At 44.9% G+C, this 27,230-nt stretch overlaps 1 protein-coding gene across 1 annotated transcript in view; it reads right to left on the minus strand.

Annotated features, from left to right (window-relative positions):
• Positions 1-4,092: 4,092 nt before the first annotated feature.
• Positions 4,093-27,230, minus strand: part of LOC143410677 (Fc receptor-like protein 3) — an 86,956-nt gene continuing 63,818 nt past the window's right edge. The window contains 6 exon segments of the mRNA XM_077110649.1: positions 4,093-4,182; positions 6,113-6,263; positions 7,178-7,205; positions 7,900-8,016; positions 8,469-8,747; positions 11,774-12,052. Of these exon segments, the coding sequence (XP_076966764.1) occupies positions 4,093-4,182; positions 6,113-6,263; positions 7,178-7,205; positions 7,900-8,016; positions 8,469-8,747; positions 11,774-12,052 (944 nt within the window).

The following is a 27,230-nucleotide window of genomic DNA, read 5'->3' on the forward strand; positions in this document are numbered from 1 at the left end:
CGGGGGCACATGGTATACATGAGGGAAGTGCCATTGGGTCATGCTCCCACATGCCAAGAGAAACTGGGATCCTTTCCTGGCAGATGCAGCATCCTGAGTACACAGTAGCAGAACTAGTGCGACCTGTGGCTATAGTGACTCCAGCCTGAGCAGTCCAGCACCCCTGTCCAGCATTGCTTAATGGTCAGTGTGTGCATTCTAAAAGCACCAAAGCCCTAGGACGAAGTCTTAGTGACCTGCCAAAAAACAGTGCAGCCAGAGCCTTAGAGGCCTTCAGTAACCAAAATCAAATTCAGCTCCAGAATACAGTTCCAAATGAATTATTGCAAATAACTATGGTAAAAACTCCACATGGCCTACACCAGGTAAATACCACTAATGCATAAAGCATCCACCATGGCTATAGCAGAAACTTTTATCCTTCCTGTGCATTTGCTCTTCTAAAGTCTCCTCTGTTTCTTAAGGTTTGAAACCTTGCAGGCACCTATCTGTGGAGGTGGTCCTTTCAACATTTTTTTGGGGGGGGCAGTGTCCAGGGATCTGACCCAGGGCCTCACTTACGCTAGGCAAGCACTCTACCACTGAGCTATATCTGCAGCCAGAAGTGGGTCCTTTGGAACTTAGGACACAGGAGAACACGAACTCCTATGAGATGCCCTTGGCCATGACACAGGGGGAGACAGACTGGCCGGTCCACACATGCCCACACTCTCTTTCCAGACTCTTCAGGGAGCTAAGTAGCTGTTCCTTATCGGGGGAGTAAGGCAGAGAGGGACCAGGGGTATGGTATAATGGGCTCCCTCCGCACAGCAGGGTGGGGACATCAGGAGTGGTGAGAAGTGCTTCTCCCTCAGACACCCAAACTCTAGGCCACTCGTGTCAAGATCTCCTAAAAGCTCAGTGGGCAGGGCTCGGGGGCACGCTAGGAGGGGCCTGTGGATTCCTGAGCTGAGTGGTGAAGGACCCTCTTCATTTCTCTGAGCAGTTACCCAGGAGTCTTGTCTTCCCTGGCTGGGTCAGGAGGGCAGGTGCCCAGCACCCTCACTGGGTCCCCATCTCCTTAATGAACCCTGCCCGTAAGGATGCCTGAGGATCTGGAAGTGCCGGGGGTGGTGTGCCGTTTGTTGGTCTTGTGGGATGTGTCTAGAAGCTCCTCTTCAGAACATGGTGGGTAACTGTCAACTGCGGACCTCAGCTTTGGGGCTACGGGAGTTATTCTGAGAAAAAAGGCAAAGTCCCATTCTATACATTTATCCACTAAGAGTTGAGCATCTGACTGACCAAGTCCTGTACTGTGGGCTACGGTGATGTGAGAATTGAGGAGGCTTTCTCTCTGTGTGTCTCTCTTTCTCTGTGCCCATCTGTCTGTCTGTCTCTTTCTCTTGTAAGGATGATAAGAAACATAGATGCAAAAATTATAGAGACCCAGAGGAAGAAACTGAAGCTTCCCTGAGAGGGGAATTGGTCTTGGAGGACAAGTGTCTTGGACAGATAAGACAAAGAGGGAACAGTTACTGGAATAGACGTGGAAAGGTATGGCCACTTGAAATCAGGTTGTGTGTGTGTGTGTGTGTGTGTGTGTGTGTGTGTGTGTGTGGCAGGAGCGTGGGGTGCCTGTTCCTGTGGTGACGGGGAAGGATTGGAGATGAAGCTGGAAGTTTAGGTTGGAACTAAACTGCAAAGAGGAAAGAGTGAGCTCTGTGGAAAACAAGAGGACCCCAGCAGAGGGATCAACAGGCTGGAAAGTTCATCCTGCTGATCCAACTGGGAATGAATGGGGGGTGGAAGAGTCTGGAGGTAGGGACACCACTCTCAGGTGACTGCAATAGTCCTCGCAGTTGTTGACAAGAGCCTGTACCAAGGCAGGGGCAGAGGGAACATGGTGTATGAGATACATAAGACAAACAGCAGAATGGATCGGACTGAGTGACCAATTCAGTGTAGAGAGTCAGAGACAGCTGTGTGTCTCCTGGCTGTGGTGACTGGGACAGAGGTGTGGCTTCAGCTAAAAAGAGGAGATGAAAGCGGGAAAAGGAAGGGAGGGGGAGGGAAGGAGAAAGGAGAGAGAGAGAAAAAAAAATTTGTGGTTCATCTGATTAGTTTTTTTCCTTGAGTTTCAGATACCTGCAGACAATGCTGGTTTTGTTAAAAACAGTTAAAAAGTCCGCTCCAGACTGACAGGTTGGTCTGATAGAAATTATTTTATTGGTATCCCCAAACATTCTGAGATCCGAGGACATGAATTGCATTCCCCTGGAATAAGAGTTAATCAGGAAAGATATGGATAAATTTGTGGAGATGATGTGCATTAATTGGGAGACTTACCCAACATTCAATTTGACAATGATTTATTGAAAGCCAGCCGTATGCCAGACACCATGCTGGGCTCTGTGTGTACATCAACTGGAGTTGGGCTTTGCTTTTATGGCCTCTCCAAGTTGTTGGAGAACCAGAAATGCCCCCAGCCCCATGTTTCTGCAACAGAAGAGAGATGTGGAGGAAAGAATATGGTTTTGGGGGTCGGGAGCCCTGGGTTTACTTTAGTTTGGGCTTTGCTACTACCTGGCTATGTGGTCATCATCATCTGGTTTCTTCCCAATTCTCTGGTTCTCCATTTCTAGCTGCAAAATTAGGGTTGTCCTAACCAACTTTCAGTTCTCTCCCAACCTTGACAATGGTAATTACAAATCTGTCAAAGTGCCATAGGTACCGAAAGGAGAGACGGTGGGGTGGATACTGGTGGGGCTTAGGGAAAGGACAGAATTACAGTAGATCGAGGCGATAGGAAAGGCCTTTCAGGAGAAGGAATTGCAGAAGGGCTGAGCTAGAAAATGGAGAAGAGCACCTCCCAACTAGGGGCAGGGTCTGGAGGGCATATTGATGCATAGGGTGTTCATTCACTCTTCATGGGAAAGTGTGGGGAAACAAAGATGGCGGGAGCCACTTCCCCCACCCAGGGTGGCTGATAAAACCCAATATGCTGCAGAGAAGTTCTGTATGCCACAGCAGCTGGTGGTGCTCTGGCTGAAGGACAGCTTCAGGAACAGTGTGATCTGTGTGCAAGCCCCCCGTGGAGTTACATGGAGTGCAGCCAGGCCTACTGCACCTCAGCTCTCAGTATGGTTCCTGGTCCTGTGGCATCAGCATCACCTGGAAGTTTGCTACAAACGGAGTATCCCAGGCTCCACACAGCCTCACGGAGCCAGGATCTGCAGTTTCGTAAGATCCTCAGGTGGTCCGGAGGCACATTAAAGTCTGTGAAACCCTCTTTCTTGATTAACCTAATTCCTCACCCCAGCTCCTTCTCTTTTATTTCTTGCTCAGAGGAAACAGAAGTACCTCCTGAGTTTTCTTGGGAGCATGCTAGAGCTGGATCAGATGCCAGTTTGATTACCCATAGTTTCTTCTTCATTCATTCAGTCAAATGGTAATTTGCATATATTCCAATATGCATTCTAGCAGTGTCCTTGGGCATCCTCGGCTTGATTTTATGGAGTTACTTCTGGAAGGTTGGGGAAGACCTGGGAACCGGAGTGCAAAATCAACTCACTTGGATGAATAGATGTTGGCACAGGCGCAGGAGAGAAGTTAGTCTCAAGTCAGGTGACCTTGGAGATTCAGACAGGTTGAAAAGCATGAAGTGCAGTCCCACTAGAAGGTCATCCATATGGCGTCCATCATCCTTGGGGCGTGTGCTTCCCATCTGGCAGGCTCCTGCAGTCGTCCCAGGAGGCTGATAGCAATTGAGAAGTGTACCCACGAGGGCAGGACCTCCCTGCTGGAATTGAGGACTGTCAGGACCCCCCGCCCCGAGCTGACACTCACTAAGGAAGCCTGGAGATGTAATGGGCCCCGAGTTGGGAGCGACTTTTCACTAGATTCAAAAAGGAGCCACGAGGGCAACGCTGTAACCTAGGAAATAAGTGGGAGTCCAGCAGGGCTCTGGGCTCGGTGCAGACAGAGAGCATTTGACACAAAAGCTGCTGGATGTGGCCTGGGGTGGCTTCAATCTTCCCATTTCAATGCTCCTTCTCCCCCACGGAGAACACTGGGACTCAGAGGCTGAGACGGCAGTTGGGGAGCTGCGTGGAGTCATCTGTGAGGAGCTGGGGAGGCCAGCTGGTGGGGCCCGGAGGCTGGGGTGCATGCCTTCTTCACCTTGGCATAGATGACAGAGGAGTCCTAGGAGGAAGGAACATTTAGGTGGGGGCCAGAGCTGTTGGGCCTTCGGGCGAGGCAGCACAGGTCAGGAGACTCACCGTCTGATGGCTGAGGCTGTGTGCAGAGGCTGCTGTGGAAAGAAGGGGAGCGCTCAGCTGTGGAGGCCCACTCAGAGCTGTCCCTGTGCCCCGTGCTATGAGGCCAGGCCTTTCCGCCCCAGGACCTCTCCTGTCCAACAACTGCCCATTCTGTCCTCAGCCTTGGAGCACGGACCAGCCCCCTCCTCAGCACCACCTCACACCTTGTTCCCCACTCTGAGCTTCCAGAAGCTCTCAGAAGAAGGGCTTCACCTTTGACCTTGGGAGTCCCTTGACCCTGGAGTCATGTCACATATTATGGAGCACTGTCTGAAGCAGGCTTTAGAGAGAAGATTCCGAGTCCTGTCTCCCTGGGACGGAGCCCTGGGTCTGCCTTGCCACCCCGGTGGTCTGGGGCTAGTCACTCAACTTCTCCTGCCTCAGCTGTCACGTCTCTATGATGGGAATCGGCATGTCATCGGCCTCTGGGCTTATTGCAGAGATGTATGCATCTATATGATACCGGCACATACTGTGCACCTGGTTTTAGGTGGATAACTTCTATCGTCTATCAGGTGCTGAGCAGTTTCTGTGTGCCAGCTACAGTTCTGAGTGCTATAAAGAAAATAAACTCGGGGCTGGGGTTGTGGCTCAGCGGTAGAGTGCTCTCCTAGCACACGTGAGGCACTGGGGTCGATCCTCAGCACCACATAAAAAGGAATTAAAGATATTATATCCACCTGCAACTAAAAAAAAATAAATATTGAAAAAAAAAGAAAAGAAACTATCATATGCAAGTATTCTACAGTTATGTCTTTCTATATCTATATATGCTACAGGTACAGTTCTAAGGGATATATAAGATATTTATACATATGATAAATATATATATATATATATATATATATATTTGTATCCTAGTTCTAAGGAAATATATATAGTTGAGATCTTAGATATAAATATATATATCTTAGATCATATTTATGTATCTCTCTAAGATCTCTTTCTACATATACACAATTTTTATTTATACCCCTTTATAGCCCTGTTCTAAGGGATTGATCTGTCTTCCGACCAATCTATGAATCATCAATCTATATCTTAAAAATAAAATGTTAGGTCATTTGTATACACACACACACATATATAATCTTAGATGTATCTTAGATCTACAGTGGTGGGATTGGCGTCCTTAGAAAATGAGACACAAGAAAGATGATCTGTCTATCATGAGAGGATATAGCAAGAAAGCTCTTGTCTGCAAACCAGGAAGAGGAAGAGGGGAAGCTGACCGTGTTGGGAACTGTGAGCAATAAATGCTTATTCTGTAAGCCAACCAGTCTGTAGTGTTCTGATAGGAGCCCAAAATACGACAGCAGAGAATAATAGTCCTGCTTCATTTTATAAACAAACGGCTTTACAGAGGGGTTCAGTGACTACCCAAGGTGATGTTTCTATACTGAGTTAGACTGTACTGAGGCCATCAGTTGAGGACAGAGAAAGCAGTACCATATGATGGGCTTGGGCTAACCCCAAACAGTGTAGGCACAAGTTGAGAAGCCCCAGTGAACTAGGCTGGGGGGCAGCTGGCTGTGTCTGGCTGGGGAGGAGGAGATGGAGCAGTAGGCTGTCAAGGTTGAAGGTTGGCCAGAACAGGTGCCCCCTCTGGTCTTACCTGAATTTCTGCTTTCCTTCTGGAGGCAGGACACTTCGGAGTAAACCACGTCTTCTCCTCTAGATTTTACTTAGAGAGAAGTTGACGTGTCAGAGGACAGGAAGGAGCCTGCCTCTTATTTGAGCCCTGTCCTCCTCCCCAGCCTGTTTATTGTCCACAAGGACGAAACCTTCTGGGTCTGTGGGTTGTCGCCCCTCACCTCTGGTCCCAGCTCTTTCCCACACCGACCCTGTGGCCCAGCCCACACAGCGTGTCCCTGGTCCTCACCGTTCATGTACACCGGCTGCAGCTCTATCCAACCTGGCACATTGTGGTAGGTGGGGTCCTGGGGGTTGGAGTCTGAAGAGCACCTGTGAGACACAGAAACACTGGTGTTTCCCAGGGGCCTGACACAGTGGCTATGGTGATCCTCTCCGTGAGTTTTTACCCGAGATGGGCAGTCAAGCCTGGAATCATATTCATGACTATGAATCATGAGGAATTCATACTATATGTTTTCCGAGACGTTATGGCCACCAGGTATGTAATAGGCACTGTACTTGGAGCAATAGAAAGTTAGTTCTATTTTATCTCCATTCTACAGATAAAAAAAAATAATGGAGGTTTTCCAAGGTGAAGTGATTGACCATGACCATGTGACCAGAAAGGGGAAAAAACAAAATTCAAACCAGGCTCCAGAACCTCTATTTTCACAGAGATCAGAATCAGAAAAGGTCTTAGGAACTCTGGACGGTTCAGATACTGCTACCACTGCTACCAGGGGCTTGCCCGGGGATAGTGTTGAGCCACGGTGTGGCTACTGAAGTCAGCCTTAAGGATCCAAGACAGTGGTCCTTCTTCAGCTGGCAGAGTGACTTCACTGGGTGACCAAGTTATGCGGCTCTATCTTCTTGGCTGTTGTCACAATGGGTCTTGATTATGTTCACCAAGTCCAGAGCTTTCCAGGTTAATTAAGCTAAGTCATCTCAAGACATGGATGGACTCAGGGGTCATAGTGGTCACTCAAACAAGCCAAGAGCTAGGGGTGGTTGTAAAGGATGTGAGTTGAGAAATAAAAAAGAAGGCCTCTACAGTTGAAGTGGTGGATGGGAAGGTCCTGGGAATTGCCTTGAGGTATCCCAACGGAAGTGGCGACGTGAAGCGGGTACCACCCATCTCAGCATCGTACAGCAGAAACTGGGCTCTTGGTGATAATCAGGTTCAATTCCATTGTATACCCCATGGGAATTTCATTAACTACATGGAAACCCAGCCCAGCTCTTACCTGGAGGGGTCAGAGGCAGTCCGTCCCCCTGTGAAAGAAAGCACAGAGGTATTTGATTTAGGAAAAGAAGACCTTCTTAGGGGGCCCAGCCGCAGGAGACTTACACAGAAATCACCAGGCATTGCTGTCAACGAAGTCTGAATCCTTCCCAAGGGAGGTGGTATATGGGACCCAATCTACTAAACAACTGCCCCTGGCCTCCAAAGGAGTATGGTTATAATGTGAAATAGGAGTCCACAAGTCATAGACCTTTAACTTGGAGTTTTTAAAGAGTGATCTTTAAAAGTGGCAGGCAGTTTAATAGCTGCAAGGCAGGAAAAGAGACTTTATCATCTACAAACATACTGCGCATTTAAAACAAAAAATCAGTAAGTTACCAACTCCTATTTGGCTTCTGTGTTTCACTTCTGTTTCTCAGAGTTGATGTCCTCCTCTTCCCATCGCTTAGGGGGTCTTTTAGATACCGAGGGAGGCATGTTGCAATTTGGGGGGTTGGATAAGCTGCACGTCACCCAGGTGTGCTCCACTAACACGGCTCTTCCAGCAGTTTCAGATTTGGTAAAGAGGGCTTTGGGGGACCCAGTGGGAAAGGTGAAGAGGGACTGTGGGGTGGAAGGAGAGGAGGTTTTGGAGGCCTGGGGTACGGTCACATGGTCAGCCTGAGGTTGAAGGAAGGCAGAGGACGGAAGGGCTCAAGCGGAGGTGAGCCAGGAGCTTCTTACCTGCTTTCCTCGAAAGCCAATGGTAGAAGAGCAGTGCGCCAGCAGCAAGGACCACCGTCCCCAGCAGCCCCCTGCTGACTCCTGGGGCCACAGGACCACTTCGGCTCTCCGTTAGCCCTGACGGGGAGACCCCACGCGTGAGCCCAAGACCGAGGCTTGTGGCCTTCAGCTGCTCTGACCCCTGAAGCTGGTGCCTGGCCTGGGAGACAGGACGAGCCTAGAGGCCCAGAATCCCTGAGGCCAAGCGGGTGTTGGTGTGGCACAGGACATGGCTCCTGGCTTTGTGAGGCAGTGCGTTGCCATGATTGAGACAGGGCTGAGGGTTAGGATGGACAGTGGCCAGTGAGAGAAGAGCCAGCAGGTAAACCCCGAATTCGATGATACTCTTTGTCCCTGCCCCCACCACAGTGCCATCACTGGAGAAACATTTGGAAATATATCAGTTTATAGAGAGCTACCAGCTTAGTGTACCCGGGAAGCACCCTCTTGGAAAAGCCCATGAGAATGACCAGGCGGGCCTTGGAGGAAATTTTTGGCTCACACCTGTGCCCTGGGCATAAGAAACTTACCTGGGATGAAAAGTGCCACCGCCTCACTGCGCTGGGCACCCTGGCCATTGTCGGCCTCGCAGGAGTAGTTTCCAGAATGTTCTGCAGTCAGGGAGAGGTTGAAGGAGGCTCCTCCCCCAGAGGGCGCCGAGCTGTTCCCCAGGGTGACGTCCTCAAGGTAAAACTGGTACAGGATCGGGGGAGAGCCCCTCAGGACCTCGCAGTGAAGCTCCACCACGTCCCCCACCTCAGCCTGGGCCCTGGGAGCCCCGAGGGTGAGGACAGGGCGGGACACTGGAACTGAGACAAAACAAAATGTCCATGGCAGTTTCCACTTCTAACATATTTACAAGAAAAAGAAAAGTATTATAAACAAACGGAAAAAGTCAGAGCTCAGACTCTGAAAATGGATTAAAACAAGCCATAGTTAATGACTTTGATCCATAAATACCTTTTCATGTACAGTAATATTCCATAAAAATGTAGAAAGTGATGAAAACTTCAAATAGTCAGTAAACATAAAAAGACTTTTATCTTCATTATGAATACACTACATGTATGCAAGTAAAAACAACATGAATACAATTCCTTTTCCTTCTCACCCGATTGGCACAGCCCAAATGGATGGATAATACCTACAAGGTAAACAGGCACCTTGTTACTGACTAGGTGAGAAAGCAAATTTAAGACACTTCTTTGACAATTTGGAAATATCTACCAAATTTAAAACACTTTGAAAGCTTGACCCAGCAAAACTACTTCTAGGACCATCTCGTTTAGGGATACTGACATAATGTAGGTCAAAATTGTTTGTATAAGGATTTCTACAATAGCTAAATATCAGAAATAACCTAGTAGACCAAGTAATGCAATAATGAAAGATAGCTGAGATGCATAGGTGTATTTTTAAGTGAAAAATGGAAGTTGGCTAACTATATGTGTAATATGATTCTACTTGAGTAAACAAATTCTGTGCCTCAGTGTTCATAGAACATTTATGGAAAATACTCATGAAACAGTTAACAGGTAGTTATATCTAGGAGAAGAGAAGTTGGAAAGAGACCTTTGTGTTCACTTATACATTGCTGTTGGAACTACCAATTGGTACCACCACTCCAGAAAAAATATGAAGATTCCTTAGGAAACCTGGGATGGAACCACTATTTGACCCAGTTATCCCACTCTTGGGTTTATATCCAAAGGACTTAAAGCCAGCATACTATAGTGATGCTGCCACATCAATGTTTACAGCAGCTCAATTCACAATAGCCAGGCTATGGAACTAACCTAGGTTCCCTATTACAGATGAATGGATTAAAAAAAAACAAGTGGTATATATACACAATCGAATATTACTCAGTCATAAAGAAGAATGAAATTATGGCATATGGTAAATAGATGGAACTGGAGAATATTATGCTAAGTGAAATAAGCTGGTCCCCTCCCCCCAAAAAAAAAGACAGAATGTTTTCTCTGATATATGGATGCTAAGTCACAACAAGGAAGGGGAAGATTAGAAGTTCCTTGGACAGACAAAGGGAAATGAAGGGAAGGGAGGCGAGATGGGAATGGAAAGACAGTAGGATGAATGAGACCTATCTGATTAAGTTATTCTAATTCTATGTATGTATGATATGCCAAAATACACTCTACTGCCATGTATATCTAGAAAGAACAAATAAATTTTACAAAGAAAGAAAGAAAGAAGTAGACCTTTACAATGTTGGTTCTTTTGTAATACTGGATTTTTTAAACATTCAGATAAAATTTCATGATATGGATCTTGAAACTAGGACATACGTCATAGAGAAGAGAAACTGCCTCCAAACTGCTCTTGTGGGTGGTTGCTATTCTCCATGACTTGGGTCCTAGCTCTGGAACTCAGACACAATTAATCCAGGATGTTCAGGAAACTCTTTAGCTAGGTTGATAATAGCAGCAGAATAACAGGTGTTTGTGCCGGGGGATCATAGGAACAAGGGAAGAAGGATGATCAACAGTCCCAGTTCAGAGGAAAACTGTCTGAGGCAGGTGCTACTGGGACAGGAGGTCATAGAGCAGAGAGCAAATGAACTGGCTGAATGGGAGAAACCACACCTCAAATCAGCTCACCTCCCGGTGACTTAGAGATCACTGCACTGGCTACCTCGAGTAGAGACTGGATCCTGAGCTAGCAGTCCCAAATTGTCCTGTTTATTTAACTTTGTCCCTACTCCTTAAGATACTTAGGGATTCAGCCAAGAAAGACCAAGAGTGTAAACCTAGGTTTGGCTTTACCTGACTCAGGGGGTACTCGTACACCATAGCATCGTCTCCCATTCCTGGGACGTATCCTGGAGGTAGGGACAACCCTCTTCTCCTTTTGCATGAATCCTTCTAGGAAACTTTGTGTCTGTATGTTCTATATTCCCTGTCCAGGAAATTATGGGAAATTATGGCACAATTTCCATCTAGGACAGGGAAATTATGACATGATTTCCATCTTGCCGGATTTCCCACTTTACGGGTGAGGAAACTGAGGTCAGTATAGGAACGATGCTTGGTAAAGGTCATATAGGAAGTTAATCCTTAAAGCCAAGTCTGGAACATTCATCTTAACAGCCCTAAACCGACTTTTTCTTTACCCTAGGTCTCCCTAAACAAGGTTTTAAAGGTCATCACCAAACAGATTAAAAGCTCAAAAGAAGCCGTTTTCCTTTGGTTATTACACCTAATGGCAAGGGGCGAAAGGACAGCTTAGAGAAGACAAATTTAATTGATGGGAGCAATTTTTATCCCATGTCACCCTGCTGTCCCCTCCTCTGCCCCTGTCACCTGTGCCCTTCCTTTAAGGACCCAAAGGCTGAGAGGCTGTGCTAATGTTAGCATAGGATTTTAATATGGAATGTGAATAAAATCTCTATTCCTGGGAATGAGGTGAACTCAAGAGTAGAAGCTTCTTGGAAGTCAAGAAGAGAAGAACCCAGGCAAGGAAGGGTCTACTATTTGGGGGGAGCAGAGAAACCCATCCTCAGAATTCTTGGGCTTTCCCTTCATATCATAATATCAGGTCAGGATGGGGTCTGTGTTGTAAAAATGTCTTCTCAGTATTTTCAGAGAGAGCTTTAATCACACTGAAGGAGAACTGTGCTGTGGGAAGGTCGGGCTTCCTGAAACTCTACCTCGGGAGGGACCTCCGATGTTCAAACAGGGGCTCTGCAGACAGGAAGAGGCTGGGAAGGCAACCAGACAGGAGCCCCAGGAGCGCTGCACCTTCATTCGGTGCCGTTGGAAGGGAAGGCACAGGCAGGTCTCAGTGGTGCTGCTGGTGGGCACAGCAGGCTCACCTGTGACGATGACAGTCACCAATTCACTGTGCTGGATCCCCAGGTCATTCTCAGTCTCACAGGAGTAGGTTCCAGAATGTTTCTCCATCAGGGAGAGGTTGAAGGAGGCTCCTCCCCCAGAGGGGGCCATTGTGCTCCCCAGGGTGACATCCTCATGATAAAACGTGTACAGGATCGGAGGAGAGCCGCTCAGGGCCTCGCAGTGAAGCTCCATCATGTCCCCCACCACAGGATGGACGCTGGGGACCCTGAGGGTGAGGACAGGGCGGGACACTGGAACTGAGGGAGGAAAAACTGCCATTAGCTCTTTCTGATTGGATATGTTCTTCCACACTACAGACATTCCAAACAGGAGAGTGATTTTCTTGTTTTTTAATGACCTTCAGATACGAATGAGAACTCATTCTTTACACATTCTGAGAACCTTCTTCAGACCTCAGAAAACACTGACATGTGTGCAGTTATTACACACATGTGGTTCGGAGCACTGAGATGTACAAACCCAAGAATATTTGAGGAATCTGAGAACAGATGAAATTGAAACCTGTGCATCTGATAAGGATGAAGGGGGGGAAGGAGAAACGAGTCCAACAGAAAATGAAGGAGAGAGCTGTTGCATATATAACCAGGGATGGAATTGAGCCTGGGCTACATTAGAAACAGGACTCACAAGAGGATGGGCATTGCAGTGTATTTGTCCATTCTTACATTTAATTATTCACAAATTACTGAATACAAGGTATCCATAAGTTCCACAATAGCTGTATCTAATGGATATTCAATGGTAAGAAAGACACAGACCCTGCTCTCAGAGTTCCAATGCAGGAGAAATGGTAGGCAGAAACTGAACAAAACAGAAATTTAGAGTCAGATCATTGATAATTCAGACCAAAGATCAGGTTGTAAGAAAGGTTGAATACTGGGACTGGATCTAGCACAGATGAGTCAGGGGAAGCTTCTCATGGCATTAGAAATTAACATGGGAAGAGGGAGGAAAGAGGACATGAGGCAGGTAGACAGTATGTGCAAAGGTCCTGTGTTGGCAAGAATGTGGGCTTAGGTGGGAGTAGCAATGAGGGAAGGCTGGAGAGCCAGGCAGGGCTTCCCAAGCCATGCTGAGGATTTTGATCCTTCTTCACTAAGCAATGGTATGAGAATTCTGACCTTGTTATGCAAAAAGGACTGTAGTGGGGGCAGAAGTGAAATTGAGGGGTAGTTAAATGTCATTGAATGACGAAGGCTCTGACCAGGGTGGTGGCAGTAGAGATAGAGAGGATTCAAGGAACACCCCTCAGTTTGTGCCTTGTGGATTTGGGTGGAGCGAGTGTCATGAGCAGTGGATGGAGCAGGATCAAGCAATGGTGTATCTAGCTGTGAGAGAAAAGGAGTGAGTCCAATGCCCACGGAAGGAGCCTATGAGGAGAGATGCTGAGAGTCATGAGTGAGAAAGGGATAGTTGGTTTCATGAAGGTTCTGAGGATGCATGAGAGGATGGAATGTAGAGATCAAATGGAAATGTTCACTGACACCAGGAGAAGAATCCCCTGCTCCATACCTGGGGGAAAGGGGGCATAGTTACTGACCGGGTGGAGAGATAGACAAATACTGAACTTGATGGTAGGAGTCAGAGGTGCTCTTGGCAGATGCATTAGGGAGGGAGTAGGAGAGTGATTGAACTGGGAGTTCTGTTGAGGTCTGCGGAGAGTAGTGAGAGAAGGAGTTGCTGGAAGGGCAAGAGGTCATGGTGAGTAGTAAGTGCTTAAAATGGTCTTTTAGGGTTGGAGGCCTGTGTATATGTGGGGTGGATGATGGATGTGGGAAAAGGACAGGCCATGGTGTTGGTTACAGACAAAGACATGTGATCATTAGAGTCATGGAATGATGGTGGCATGAATATGGTTAAGGGATCTAAATACATGGAGGTCTTTGGTGATCTTTGTGATACAACCTGGTAGCTGAATCTTTTCTCACATTTAGTGATGGTGAAGTAATGGGTGGAGGTGGATCAGTGAGATGTGACCAGATGGTCAGCTCATGACAGTGGGACTTGGTGATATTGCTGAATGGATTTGGGCATGTAAAGAAACAAGAGTAGGAAAATTGGGAAATTTCCTAGCAAGGGTCCTGGATGGGAGCTGAAGTTTCTATGGAAGAATGCAGGAGAAGCTAGGGAGAAATATGTGAGGTTTTATAACAATGGCTGCAGAGCATTGCTAGTAAAAAAAAAAAAAAAAAGTACAGCTAGAGAAAGGAAGGTACAGCTGGAGAAAAGAAAGTACAGCTGGAGAAAGGAAAATATAGCTAGAAAAAGGAAAGTACACCTAGAGAAAGGAAAGTACAGCTGGAGAAAGGAAATTACAGCTGAAGAAAGGAAAATGCAGCTAGAGAAAGGAAAGTACAGCTAGGAAAAGGAAAATACAGCTGTAGAAAGGAAAGTACAGCTGGAGAAAGGATAGTACAGCTGGAGAAAGTAAAGTAAAGGTAGATAATGGAAAGTAAAGCTAGACAAAGGAAAGAACAGCTGGAGAAAGTAATATATAGCTGGAGAAAGAAAAGTACAGCTAGAGAAAGGAAAGTACAGCTAGAGAAAGGAAAGTACAGCAGGAGAAAGGAAAGTACAGCTAGAGAAAGGAAGGTACAGCAGGAGAAAGGAAAGTATAGCTAGAGAAAGGAAAGTACAGCAGGAGAAAGGAAAGTACAGCTGGAGATATGATAGCACAGCTGGAAAAAGGAAAGTACAGCTAGAGAAAGGAAGGTACAGTGAGAAAGGAAGGTGCACGCTCCTTCACCTGTAGAATCCAGGCACATCTGCTCTCCATGTGGCTGTGAGGCAGCAGACCTACCATGACAGCCCCCAGGGGGTGCTTCTGTGGAAACTGAGCTCCAGTCTCTCCTACTGGGGCTGGGCGGGCAATGGTCTGTCCCTTCTGCTGCTATTAGTGGGAAAGACCAACTTACTTTTGACAGTGAGTGTCATTGTGTCACTGCGTTGTGTCTGAGCACTATTGCTGGCTTCACAGAAGTAGTTTCCAGAATGTTCTGCAGTCACAGAGACGCTGAGGTATGCTCCTCCTCTAGAGTGGGCCTTTCTGCTCCCCAGGTTGACATCCTCATGATAAAACGTGTATGTGATGGGGAGGGAGCCGCTCAGGGCCTTGCAGTGAAGCTCCACCATGTCCCCCACCACAGGCTGGACGCTGGGATCCCTGAGGGTGAGGACAGGGCGGGACACTGGAACTGAGGGAGGAAAAAACAGCCATTAGCTCTTTCTGATTGAATATGTTCTTCCACACTAAAGATATTTGAAACAGGAAAGTGATTTTCTTGTTTTTTAATGACCTTGTGACACAAATGAGAGCTCATCCTTTACAATTCTCAGAACCCTCTTCAGACCTCAGGAAACACTGACATGTGTGCAGTAACTATCTGTGGTTTGGAGCAGTGAGATGTACAAACCCAAGCATGTTTGAGGGATCTGAAAACAGATGAAATTGAAAACTGTGTATTTGATAAGTCAAAGGATGAAGGGGGGATGGAGAAACTCATTCAACAGAAAGTGAAGGAGAGGAGAGAGCTGTTGCATATATAACCAGGGATGGAATTAAATCTGGGCTACATTAGAAACAGGACTCACAAGAGGATGGGCATTGCAGTGTATTTGCTCATTTTTATATTTATTCATCACAAATTACTGAATACAAGGTATCCATAAGTTCCACAATAGCTGTATCTAATGGATATTCAATGATGAGAAAGACATAGACCCTGCTCTCAGAGTTTCAAAAGCAGAAGAAATGGTAGTTAGGAATTGAACAAAAACAGAAATTTAGAGTCAAAGCATTGATAATTGACACCAAAGATCAGGTGCTAAGAAAGGCTGAAAACTGGGACTGGATCTAGCACAGATGAGTCAGGGGAAGCTTCTCATGGCATTAGAAATTAACCATGGGAAGAGAGAGGAAAGAGGATATGAAGCAGGTAGACAGTATGTGCAAAGAGCCTGGGTTGGCAAGAATGTGGGCTTAGGTGGGAGTAGCAATGAGGGAAGGCTGGAGAGCCAGGCAGCGCTTCCCAAGCCATGCTGAGGATTTTGATCCTTCTTCACTAAGCAATGATATGAGAATTCTGACCTTGTTATGCAAAAAGGACTGTAGTGGGGGCAGAAGTGAAATTGAGGGGTAGTTAAATGTCATTGAATGACGAAGGCTCTGACCAGGGTGGTGGCAGTAGAGATAGAGAGGATTCAAGGAACACCCCTCAGTTTCTGCCTTGTGGATTTGGGTGGAGCAAGTGTGATGAGCAGTGGATGGAGCAGGATCAAGCAATGGTGTATGTAGCTGTGAGAGAAATGGAGCCAGTCCAATGCCCACGGAAGGAGCCTATGAGGAGAGATGCTGAGAGTCATGAGTGAGAAAGGGATAGTTGGTGTCATGAAGGTTCTGAGGATGCATGAGAGGATGGAATGTAGAGATCAAATGGAAATGTTCACTGACACCGGGAGAAGAATCCCCTGCTCCATACCTGGGGGAAAGATAGACAAATACTGAACTTGATGGTAGGAGTCAGAGGTGCTCTTGGCAGATGCATTAGGGAGGGAGTAGGAGAGTGATTGAACTGGGAGTTCTGTTGAGGTCTGCGGAGAGTAGTGACAGAAGGAGTTGCTGGAAGGGCAGGAGGTCATGGTGAGTAGTAAGTGCTTAAAATGGTCTTTTAGGGTTGGAGGCCTGTGTATATGTGGGGTGGATGATGGACGTGGGAAAAGGACAGGCCATGGTGTTGGTCATGGACATCGACATGTAGTCATTAGAGTCATAGAATGATGGTGGCATGTAAATGGCCAAGGGATCTAAGTACATGGATGTCTTTAGTGATCTTTCTGATACAGTCTTGTAGCTGAGTCTTTTCTCAAATTTATCCACTGGATTTGTTAAACTGCACGGGGCCCGTGACACGATCTCAGGCTCTCAGGCCCACCTTCCTTGTGGCTGGAAGTGAGATGTGCCCAGGTGGTCAGCTCCCGACAAGTGGGACTTGTGACATTGCTGAATGGATTGGGGCGTGTAAAATAGGAAAAGCAGGAAAGTTGGGAAATTTCCTAGCAAGGGTCTTGGATGGGAATCAGGTTACTCTGGCAGAACACAAGAGAAGCTAGGGAGAAATTTGTGGGTTTTCATAACAATGGCTTCAGAGCACTGCTAATAAGAAAACGTACAGCTAGATTAAGAAAAGTGTAGCTAGAGAAAGGAAAGTACAGCTGGAGAAAGGAAAGTACAGCTGGAGAAAGGAAAGTACAGCTGGAGAAAGGATAGTACAGATGGAGAAAGGATAGTACAGATGGAGAAAGGAAATTACAGATAAAGAAAGGAGAGTACAGCTAGAGAAAGGAGAGTACAGATAAAGAAAGGAGAGTACAGCTAGAGAAAGGAGAGTACAGCTGGAGAAAGGATAGTACAGCTAGAGAAAGGAAAGTACAGCTGAAGAAAGGATAGTACAGCTAGAGAAAGGATAGTACAGCTGGAGAGAGGAAAGTACAGGTAGACAAAAGAAGGTTCAGTGGGAAAGGAAGGTGCACGCTCCTCCACCCGTAGAATCCAGGCACACCTGCTCTCCATGTGGCTGTGAGGCAGCAGGTCGGCCATGACAGCCCCCAGGATGTGCTTCTGTGGAAACTGAGCTCCAGTCTCTCCTACTGGGGCTGGTAGGACAATGGTCTGTCCCTTCTGCTGCTTTTAGTGGCAAAGACCAACTTACCTTTGATAGTGAGTGTCATTGTGTCACTGCATTGTGTCTGAGCACTATTGCTGGCTTCACAGAAGTAGTTTCCAGAATGTTCTGCAGTCACAGAGAGACTGAGGTATGCTCCTCCTCTAGAATGGGCCTTTCTGCTCCCCAGGTTGACATCCTCATGATAAAACGTGTATGTGATGGGGAGGGAGCCGCTCAGGGCCTCGCAGTGAAGCTCCATCACATCCCCCACCACAAGATGGACGCTGGGATCCTTGAGGGTGAGGACAGGGCGGGACACTTTAACTGAGAGAGGAAAAACAGCCATTAGCTCTTTCTGATTGAATATGTTCTTCCTGGGCTGGGGATGTGGCTCAAGCGGTAGAGCGCCCGCCTGGCATGCGTGTGGCCCGGGTTCGATCCTCAACACCACATACAAAGATGCTGTGACCGCCAAACACTAAAAAAATAAATAAATATTAAAAAATTCTCTCTTTCTCTCACTCTCTTTCACTCTCTCTTAAAAAAAAAAGAATATGTTCTTCCACACTAAAGACACTTGAAACAGGAATATTTAATGTCCTTGTGACATGAATGAGAACTCATCCTTCACAATTCTCAGAACCCTCTTCAGACCTCAGGCAACACTGACATGTGTGCCGTTCTTACCTGTGGTTTGGAGCACTGAGATGTACAAACCCAAGCATATTTGAAGGCTCTGAAAACGGATGAAAATGAAACCTGTGCATCTGATAAGTTAAAGGTTGAAGGGGAGATGGAGAAACCTGTTCAACAGAAAAGGAAGGAGAGGAGAGAGCTGTTGCATATATAACCAGGGATGGAATTGAGTCTGGGCTACATTAGAAACAGGACTCACAAGAGGATGGGCATTGCAGTGGATTTGCTCATTTTTATACTTATTCATCACAAATGACTGAATACAAGATATCCATAAGTTCCACAATGGCTGTATCTAATGGATATTCAATGGTGAGAAAGACATAGACCCTGCTCTCAGAGCTTCCAATGCAGGAGAAATGGTAGGCAGAAACTGAACAAAACAGAAATTTAGAGTCAAAGCATTGATAATTGAGACCAAAGATCAGGTGCTAAGAAAGGCTGAATACTGGGAATGGATCTAGCACAGATGAGTCAGGGGAAGCTTCTCATGTCATTAGAAATTAACCATGGGAAGAGGGAGGAAAGAGGACATGAGGCAGGTAGACAGTATGTGCAAAGAGCCTGGGTTGGGAAGAAGGTTGGCATAGGTGGGAGTAGCAATGAGGGAAGGCTGGAGAGCCAGGCAGGGCTTCCCAAGCCATGCTGAGGATTTTGATCCTTCTTCACTAAGCAATGATATGAGAATTCTGACCTTGTTAGGCAAAATGGACTGTAGTGGGGTCAGAAGTGAAATTGAGGAGTAGTTAAATTTCATTGAATGATGAAGGCTCTGACCAGGGTGGTGGCAGTAGAGATCGAGAGGATTCAAGGAACACCCCTCAGTTTGTGCCTTGTGGATTTGGGTGGAGCAAGTGTGATGAGCAGTGGATGGCGCAGGATCAATCAATGGTGTTTCTAGCTGTGAGAGAAATGGAGCAAGTCCAATGCCCACGGAAGGAGCCTATGAGGAGAGATGCTGAGAGTCATGAGTGAGAAAGGGATAGTTGGTTTCATGAAGGGTCTGAGGATGCATGAGAGGATGGAATGTAGAGATCAAATGGAAATGTTCACTGACACCGGGAGAAGAATCCCCTGCTCCATACCTGGGGGAAAGATAGACAAATACTGAACTTGATGGTAGGAGTCAGAGGTGCTCTTGGCAGATGCATTAGGGAGGGAGTAGGAGAGTGATTGAACTGGGAGTTCTGTTGAGGTCTGCGGAGAGTAGTGAGAGAAGGAGTTGCTGGAAGGGCAAGAGGTCATGGTGAGTAGTAAGTGCTTAAAATGGTCTTTTAGGGTTGGAGGCCTGTGTATATGTGGGGTGGATGATGGACGTGGGAAAAGGACAGGCCATGGTGTTGGTCATGGACAAAGACATGTGATAATTAGAGTCATGGAATGAGGGCCAAGGGATCTAAATACATGGAGGTCTTTGGTGATCTCTGTGATACAACCTGGTAGTTGAGTCTTTTCTCAAGTTTAGCGATGATGAAGCAATGGGTGGAGGTGGACCAGTGAGATGTGACCAGATGGTCAGCTCATGACAGTGGGACTTGGTGATATTGCTGAATGGAAAGGTGCATGTAAAAAAGCCAGAGTGAGAAAATTGGGAAATTTCCTAGCAAGGGTCCTGGATGGGAGCTGAAGTTTTTCTGGCAGAAAACAGGAGAAGCTAGGGAGAAATATTTGAGGTTTTATAACAATGGCTGCAGAGCATTGCTAGTAAGAAAAGTACAGCTAGAGAAAGGAAGGTACAGCTAGAGAAAGGAAAGTACAGCTAGAGAAAGGAAAGTACAGCTGGAGAAAGAAAAGTACAGCTGAGAAAGGAAGGTACAGCTAGAGAAAGGAAAGTACAGCTAGAGAAAGGAAAGTCCAGCTGAGAAAGGAAGGTTCAGTGAGAAAGGAAGGTGCAAGCTTCTCCACCTGTAGAATCCAGGCACATCTGCTCTCCATGTGGCTGTGAGGCAGCAGACCTGCCATGACAGCCCCCAGGGGGTGCTTCTGTGGAAACTGAGCTCCAGTCTCTCCTACTGGGGCTGGTGGGGCAATGGTCTGTCCCTTCTGCTGCTGTTAGTGGGAAAGGCCAACTTACTTTTGACAGTGAGTGTCATTGTGTCACTGCGTTGTGTCTGAGCACTATTGCTGGCTTCACAGAAGTAGTTTCCAGAATGTTCTGCAGTCACAGAGACGCTGAGGTATGCTCCTTTTCTAGAGTGGGCCTTTCTGCTCCCCAGGTTGACATCCTCATGATAAAACGTGTATGTGATGGGGAGGGAGCCGCTCAGGGCCTTGCAGTGAAGCTCCACCATGTCCCCCACCACAGGCTGGACGCTGGGATCCCTGAGGGTGAGGACAGGGCGGGACACTGGAACTGAGGGAGGAAAAAACAGCCATTAGCTCTTTCTGATTGAATATGTTCTTCTACACTAAAGACATTTGAAACAGGAAAGTGATTTTCTTGTTTTCTAATGACCTTGTGACACAAATGAGAGCTCATCCTTCACAATTCTCAGAACCGTCTTCAGACCTCAGGCAACACTGACATGTGTGCAGTAACTACCTGTGGTTTGGAGCAGTGAGATATACAAACCCAAGCATATTTGAGGGATCTGAAAACATATGAAATTGAAACCTGTGCATCTGATAAGTCAAAGGATGAAGGGGAGATGGAGAAACCTGTTCAACAGAAAGTGAAGGAGAGGAGAGAGCTGTTGCATATATAACCAGGGATGGAATTAAGTCTGGGCTCCATTAGAAACAGGACTCACAAGAGGATGGGCATTGCAGTGTATTTGCTCATTTTTATATTTAATTATTCACAAATTACTGAATACAAGATATCCATAAGTTCTAACAATGGCTGTATCTAATGGATATTCAATGATGAGAAAGACATAGACCCTGCTCTCAGAGCCTCCAATGCAGGGGAAATGGTAGGCAGAAACTGAACAAAACAGAAATTTAGAGTCAAAGCATTGATAATTGAGACCAAAGATCAGGTGCTAAGAAAGGTTGAATACTGGGACTGGATCTAGCACAGATGAGTCAGGGGAAGCTTCTCATGTCATTAGAAATTAACCATGGGAAGAGGGAGGAAAGAGGACATGAGGCAGGTAGACAGTATGTGCAAAGAGCCTGGGTTAGGAAGAAGGTGGGCTTAGGTGGGAGTAGCACTGAGGGAAGGCTGGAGAGCCAGGCAGGGCTTCCCAAGCCATGCTGAGGATTTTGATCCTTCTTCACTAAGCAATGATATGAGAATTCTGACCTTGTTAGGCAAAATGGACTGTAGTGGGGGCAGAAGTGAAATTGAGGGGTAGTTAAATGTCATTGAATGATGAAGGCTCTGACCAGGGTGGTGGCAGTAGAGATAGAAAGGATTCAAGGAACACCCCTCAGTTTGTGCCTTGTGGATTTGGGTGGAGCAAGTGTGATGAGCAGTGGATGGCGCAGGATCAAGCAATGGTGTATCTAGCTGTGAGAGAAATGGAGCCAGTCCAATGCCCACGGAAGGAGCCTATGAGGAGAGATGCTGAGAGTCATGAGTGAGAAAGGGATAGTTGGTGTCATGAAGGTTCTGAGGATGCATGAGAGGATGGAATGTAGAGATCAAATGGAAATGTTCACTGACACCGGGAGAAGAATCCCCTGCTCCATACCTGGGGGAAAGGGGGCATAGTTACTGACCGGGTGGAGAGATAGACAAATACTGAACTTCTTGGTAGGAGTCAGAGGTGCTCTTGGCAGATGCATTAGGGAGGGAGTAGGAGAGTGATTGAACTGGGAGTTCTGTTGAGGTCTGCGGAGGGTAGTGACAGAAGGAGTTTCTGGAAGGGCAGGAGGTCATGGTGAGTAGTAAGTGCTTAAAATGGTCTTTTAGGGTTGGAGGCCTATGTATATGTGGGGTGGATGATGGATGTGGGGAAAGGACAGGCCATGGTGTTGGTCATGGACATAGACATGTGATCATTAGAGTCACGGAATGATGGCGGGATATAAATGGCCAATGGATCTAAATACAAGGAGGTCTTTGGTGATCTCTGTGATACAACCTGGTATCTGAGTCTTTTCTCAACTTTAGCGATGGTGAAGCAATGTGTGGAGGTGGATCAGTGAGATGTGACCAGATGGTCAGCTCATGACAGTGGGACTTGGTGATATTGCTGAATGGATTGGGGCATGTAAAGAAGCAAGAGTAGGAAAATTGGGAAATTTCCTAGCAAGGGTCCTGGATGGGAGCCAGGTTACTCTGGCAGAACACAAGAGAAGCTAGGGAGAAATTTGTGGGTTTTCATAACAATGGCTTCAGAGCACTGCTAATAAGAAAACGTACAGCTAGAGTAAGAAAAGCGCAGCTGGAGAAAGGAAAGTACAGATAGAGAAAGGAGAGTACAGCTAGAGAAAGGATAGTACAGCTAGAGAAAGGAGAGTACAGGTAGAGAAAGGAGAGTACAGCTGGAGATATGATAGCACAGCTGGAAAAAGGAAAGTACAGATAGAGAAAGGAGAGTACAGCTAGAGAAAGGATAGTACAGCTAGAGAAAGGAGAGTACAGGTAGAGAAAGGAGAGTACAGCTGGAGAAAGGAAAGTACAGCTGGAGAAAGAAAATAACAGCTGGAGAAAGGAAAGTACAGCTGCAGGAGGGAAAGTACAGCTGGAGAAAGGAAAGTACAGATAGAGAAAGGAGAGTACAGCTAGAGAAAGGAGAGTACAGGTAGAGAAAGGAGAGTACAGGTAGAGAAAGGAGAGTACAGGTAGAGAAAGGAGAGTACAACTGGAGAAAGGAAAGTACAGCTGGAGAAAGAAAAGTACAGCTAGAGAAAGGAAAGTACAGATAGAGAAAGGAGAGTACAGCTAGAGAAAGGATAGTACAGCTAGAGAAAGGAGAGTACAGGTAGAGAAAGGAGAGTACAGCTGGAGAAAGGTAAGTACAGCTGGAGAAAGGAAAGTACAGATAGAGAAAGGAGAGTACAGCTAGAGAAAGGAGAGTACAGCTAGAGAAAGGAGAGCACAGCTAGAGAAAAGAGATTACAGGTAGAGAAAGGAGAGTACAGCTGGAGATAAAAAAGTACAGCTAGAGAAAGGAAAGGAAAGTACAGCTGGAGAAAGGAAAGTACAGCTAGAGTAAGGAAAGTACAGCTAGAGAAAGGAAAGAACAGATAGAGAAAGGAGAGTACAGCTTGAGAAAGTAAAGTACAGCTGGAGCAAGGAAAGTACACCTGGAGAAAGTAAAGTACAGCTGGAGAAAGGAAGGTACAGCTAGAGAAAGAAAAGTACAGCTGGAGAAAGGGAAGAACACCTATAGCAAGTATAGTACTGCTTCAGAAATAATTCTTCAACTAGGAAAAGGAAAGAACAGCTCATGTAAGGAAAATACAGCTAGAGAAAGGGAAGTACAGATGGAGAATGGAAAGTACAGGTGGAGAAAGGTAAATATAGCTAGAGATAGAAAGGTACAGCTGGAGAAATCAAAGAACAGCTGGAGAAAGGAAAGTCCAGCTGGGAAAGGAAGGTACAGTGAGAAAGGAAGGTGCATGCTCCTCCACCTGTAGAATCCAGGCACACCTGCTCTCCATGTGGCTGTGAGGCAGCAGGCCTACCATGACAGCCCCCAGGGGGTGCTTCTGTGGAAACTGAGCTCCAGTCTCGCCTACATGGTCTGGTGGGCTATGGTCTGCTCCTCCTGCTGCTGTTAGTGGGAAAGGTCAACTTACTCACAGTGAGTGTCATTGTGTCACTGTGTTGTGTCTGAGCACTATTGCTGGCTTTACAGAAGTAGTTTCCAGAATGTTCTGCAGTCATAGAGAGTCTAAAAGACACTCCTCCTCTAGAGTGGGCCACTCTTCTCCCCAGGGTGATATCATCATGGTAAAATGTGTATGTGATTGGGAGTAAGCCGCAGGGCCTCGCAGTGAAGCTCCATCACGTCCCCCACCACAGGCTGTGACATGGGAGCTCTGCGTGTGAGGACAGGGCGGGACAATGGAACTGAGGAGAGAAAACATGTTAGCTGACATTAGTGTCTTCTTAAAATAATTTCAAACAGTTCCCCATTAAAATAATGTTAAATTTACAGAATTATATAAAATAAATAAGAAACATTCTATCATTTATCTTATTTTTATTTTTCAGAGATTTCCTCAGTTGTGTATGTGTTAATAACTTTCTAAGCCGTTTCTATGTACAAATACACTTACTCACATCAACACCTAAATACAGTGAAAACCACAGGCAGGGGATCACAATACACACTCTTCCACAACCTGCTTTCTGCCTTAGCAACCTACCCTGAGCCTCTTTCTGTGGTATTTACAAACGATCTGCACCATTCACTTAAAAGAACCAAGTTTATATATATTGTATATATATTTTTTTAAGAATTTTTTTAAAGGTGGACACAATATCTTTACTTATTTTATTTATTTATTTTTTATGTGGTGCTGAGAATCAAACCTAGTACCTCACAAGTGCAAGGCAAGTACTCTACCGCTGAGCTATAACCCCAGCCTCAAAGTATATTTCTTTATATACAATAAAGTGCAACTCTTACGTATGTAAAATTTTGTACAGATATTACCTACTTTACAAACCTTGGAATATTCCATTGTGTTTATTTACTATAATATACTTAAGCAATTCTTTCTGAATGAATGTTTAGATCATAATTTTAAAATGTTTGTGTAGTACTGCATTAAGTGATCCTGTAGATATATCATTATATATTTGTGCATGCATTAAGATAAATTCTTAGAAGTAGAATTTCTTGGAGGAGGTATATGAACAGTTTAAATAATGATAAATTATTCTTTAAAACATTGGACCCATTAACACCTGCACTAGGGGCAAATAAGTATCTGTTTCCTCATACTTTTTTCAGTTGGGTTTATATTTATTATTTACTCTCTTTTTCTAGTCACTCCACTTGAATAATTCACTCATTATCTCCTGAGTGACTCTACAGGCTGCTAGTTGGTTTTCCATGTAACTTTACTAACCCATTAATGAATTTCTAAAAATACTCAGAAATGATTTATAAAGTGGAAATTTTGAAATTTGTTATTAATTTTATAAAACGTTTTCCATTTTAACTGACATACAGTAATTGTGCATATTTATTGGGTACAGTGTGACATTTTGATAATGTATACCATGTGTAATGATCAGATCAGGGCAATTGGTGTGTTCGTCACCTTAGGTGATTATTTGTTTGGAAGCAACATTAATTTTAAAAAAATTGTCAAATCAATTCTTTTTTGTTGCCCATTATGAAATAATAGTGATCACAAGAAAATAATTGTTATTTTACTTCCTCTCCTGCTTCTGACCAGATGATTTTTCTTCATTACACATATATTTTTTAAATTCTCAGTGTTTGTAATGGTTTTCTATTCTTTCTTTTAATAGAGTTTTTAGTTGTAGATGAACACAATACCTTTATCTTATTTATTTATTTTTATATGGTGCTGAGTTTTGCCCAGGGCCTCACACGTGCTAGGCGAGTGCTCTACCACAGCCCCAACCCTGGTTTTCTATTCATAACCATAGTTTTCACAATTGGTTGGCCACTGTTTCTGTATCGAAATATGTGGTTTTCAACCTTCTTGGTACAATATTCTCACCTGAATATGTGTTAAAAAATATTGTTTCTCAAGTCTTACTTGAGAAATTCTGAATTTAATTTCTTTGGAGAGGAGCTTAATGAGAGGTATTTTTCCAAGTTCCCAGGTGATTCTCGTGTGCAGCCAGGGTTGGGAAACTCTGAGCTACGAGGTTCCGTCTGTATTTTCATATCACGTTTCCCTCATTATATGTCCTTTATGTTGATTCACATCTTGAGGGGCTGGATTTTTCTCAAGAAGTAATTTTTTTTTTCAAGAATGGTTAAAGGGCACTAAATTCCCTGAGTTTCTGCATTTTTGACAGTGACTTTTCAGTTTGATGTAAAATTCTCCGTTCTCATGCCTCTGGACACCACACTTCTCTCTTCGGCATCGACTATTGTGCAAAGTCAAGGACCAACTGGATATTTTTCTTTCTGAGAGGACTGCTCATTTTTTCCAAAAACCCTCTCTCTCGCTCCACCCCGCTTCCTTTCCCCTCTGCTTCTCTTCTCTCTCTTTCTTTCACACACACACACTTTAATTCTGAAGTTCAAAAACTTAATTGAGATAATCTTATGTACATGCTAATGTTTTCTTCATTTTAGGAAATTTTCAAATTACATCTTTGAGTTTTGTTTTTCTCTTCACTTTGGTTTTCTAATCTGTTTTTGAAATCTGTTATTTATTTTAAAAAATATTTTTAAAATGTTTTTCCTCTAGAAGCATTTAATTATCCAAACATGGGGTATCTATTGTCTGATTTACATATTATATTTTTGCCTCTTTTTCTGTTTTGCATTCTATATTGCTTTCTCATAATGATTCTTCATTCAATTAACATTTTTTAGGGGTATCTCTTCTATTCTTATTGCCTTACATTTGGATTTTATTTCTAAAACATCTTTGTAATTTTCGTTGTTTCTCCTGAGATCTGCTGAATTGTTTTCTTATCTCTTCTTATTATTTTATTGTCTTATCATCTCTTCTTTGACCTCTTTAATTTATTTTTTGAACTTTTTGTGAGTCCATATTTTCCTCTAATTGTATTGAGACTATCTAGAAGAATTTGAGAGGTTTTTTTTTCCTGTTTTCTGTAGCAATTCTTTTTCATAAAAGTACTATGTCATCATCTTTTCTCCTTATAATTTTCAAAATTTTAATTGACATAGTAATCATATCTATATTTGGGGCATAGTGTGCTATTTTGATACATGTATTTGGTCAGGATAATTAGCTAATCCATTACCTCAAACATTCATTATTTCTTTGTGTTGGGAACATCAAAATCTTCTCTGCTAATTATTTTGAAGTAGACAATTAGTTGTTGTCAATCATAGTTACCCTCCCAATGTGCTATAGAACATTAGAAATATCCCCTCTTTCCAAGTGCACACCTAATAACCATCTTCTCCCCCTACCCCTTCTCAGTCTCTGATAAACACTATTCTATTCTTGCACAAGAATACAAGAGTTC

This window comes from Callospermophilus lateralis, chromosome 11 (assembly GCF_048772815.1).
Source record: "Callospermophilus lateralis isolate mCalLat2 chromosome 11, mCalLat2.hap1, whole genome shotgun sequence".
NCBI classification, from domain to species: Eukaryota; Metazoa; Chordata; class Mammalia; order Rodentia; family Sciuridae; genus Callospermophilus; species Callospermophilus lateralis.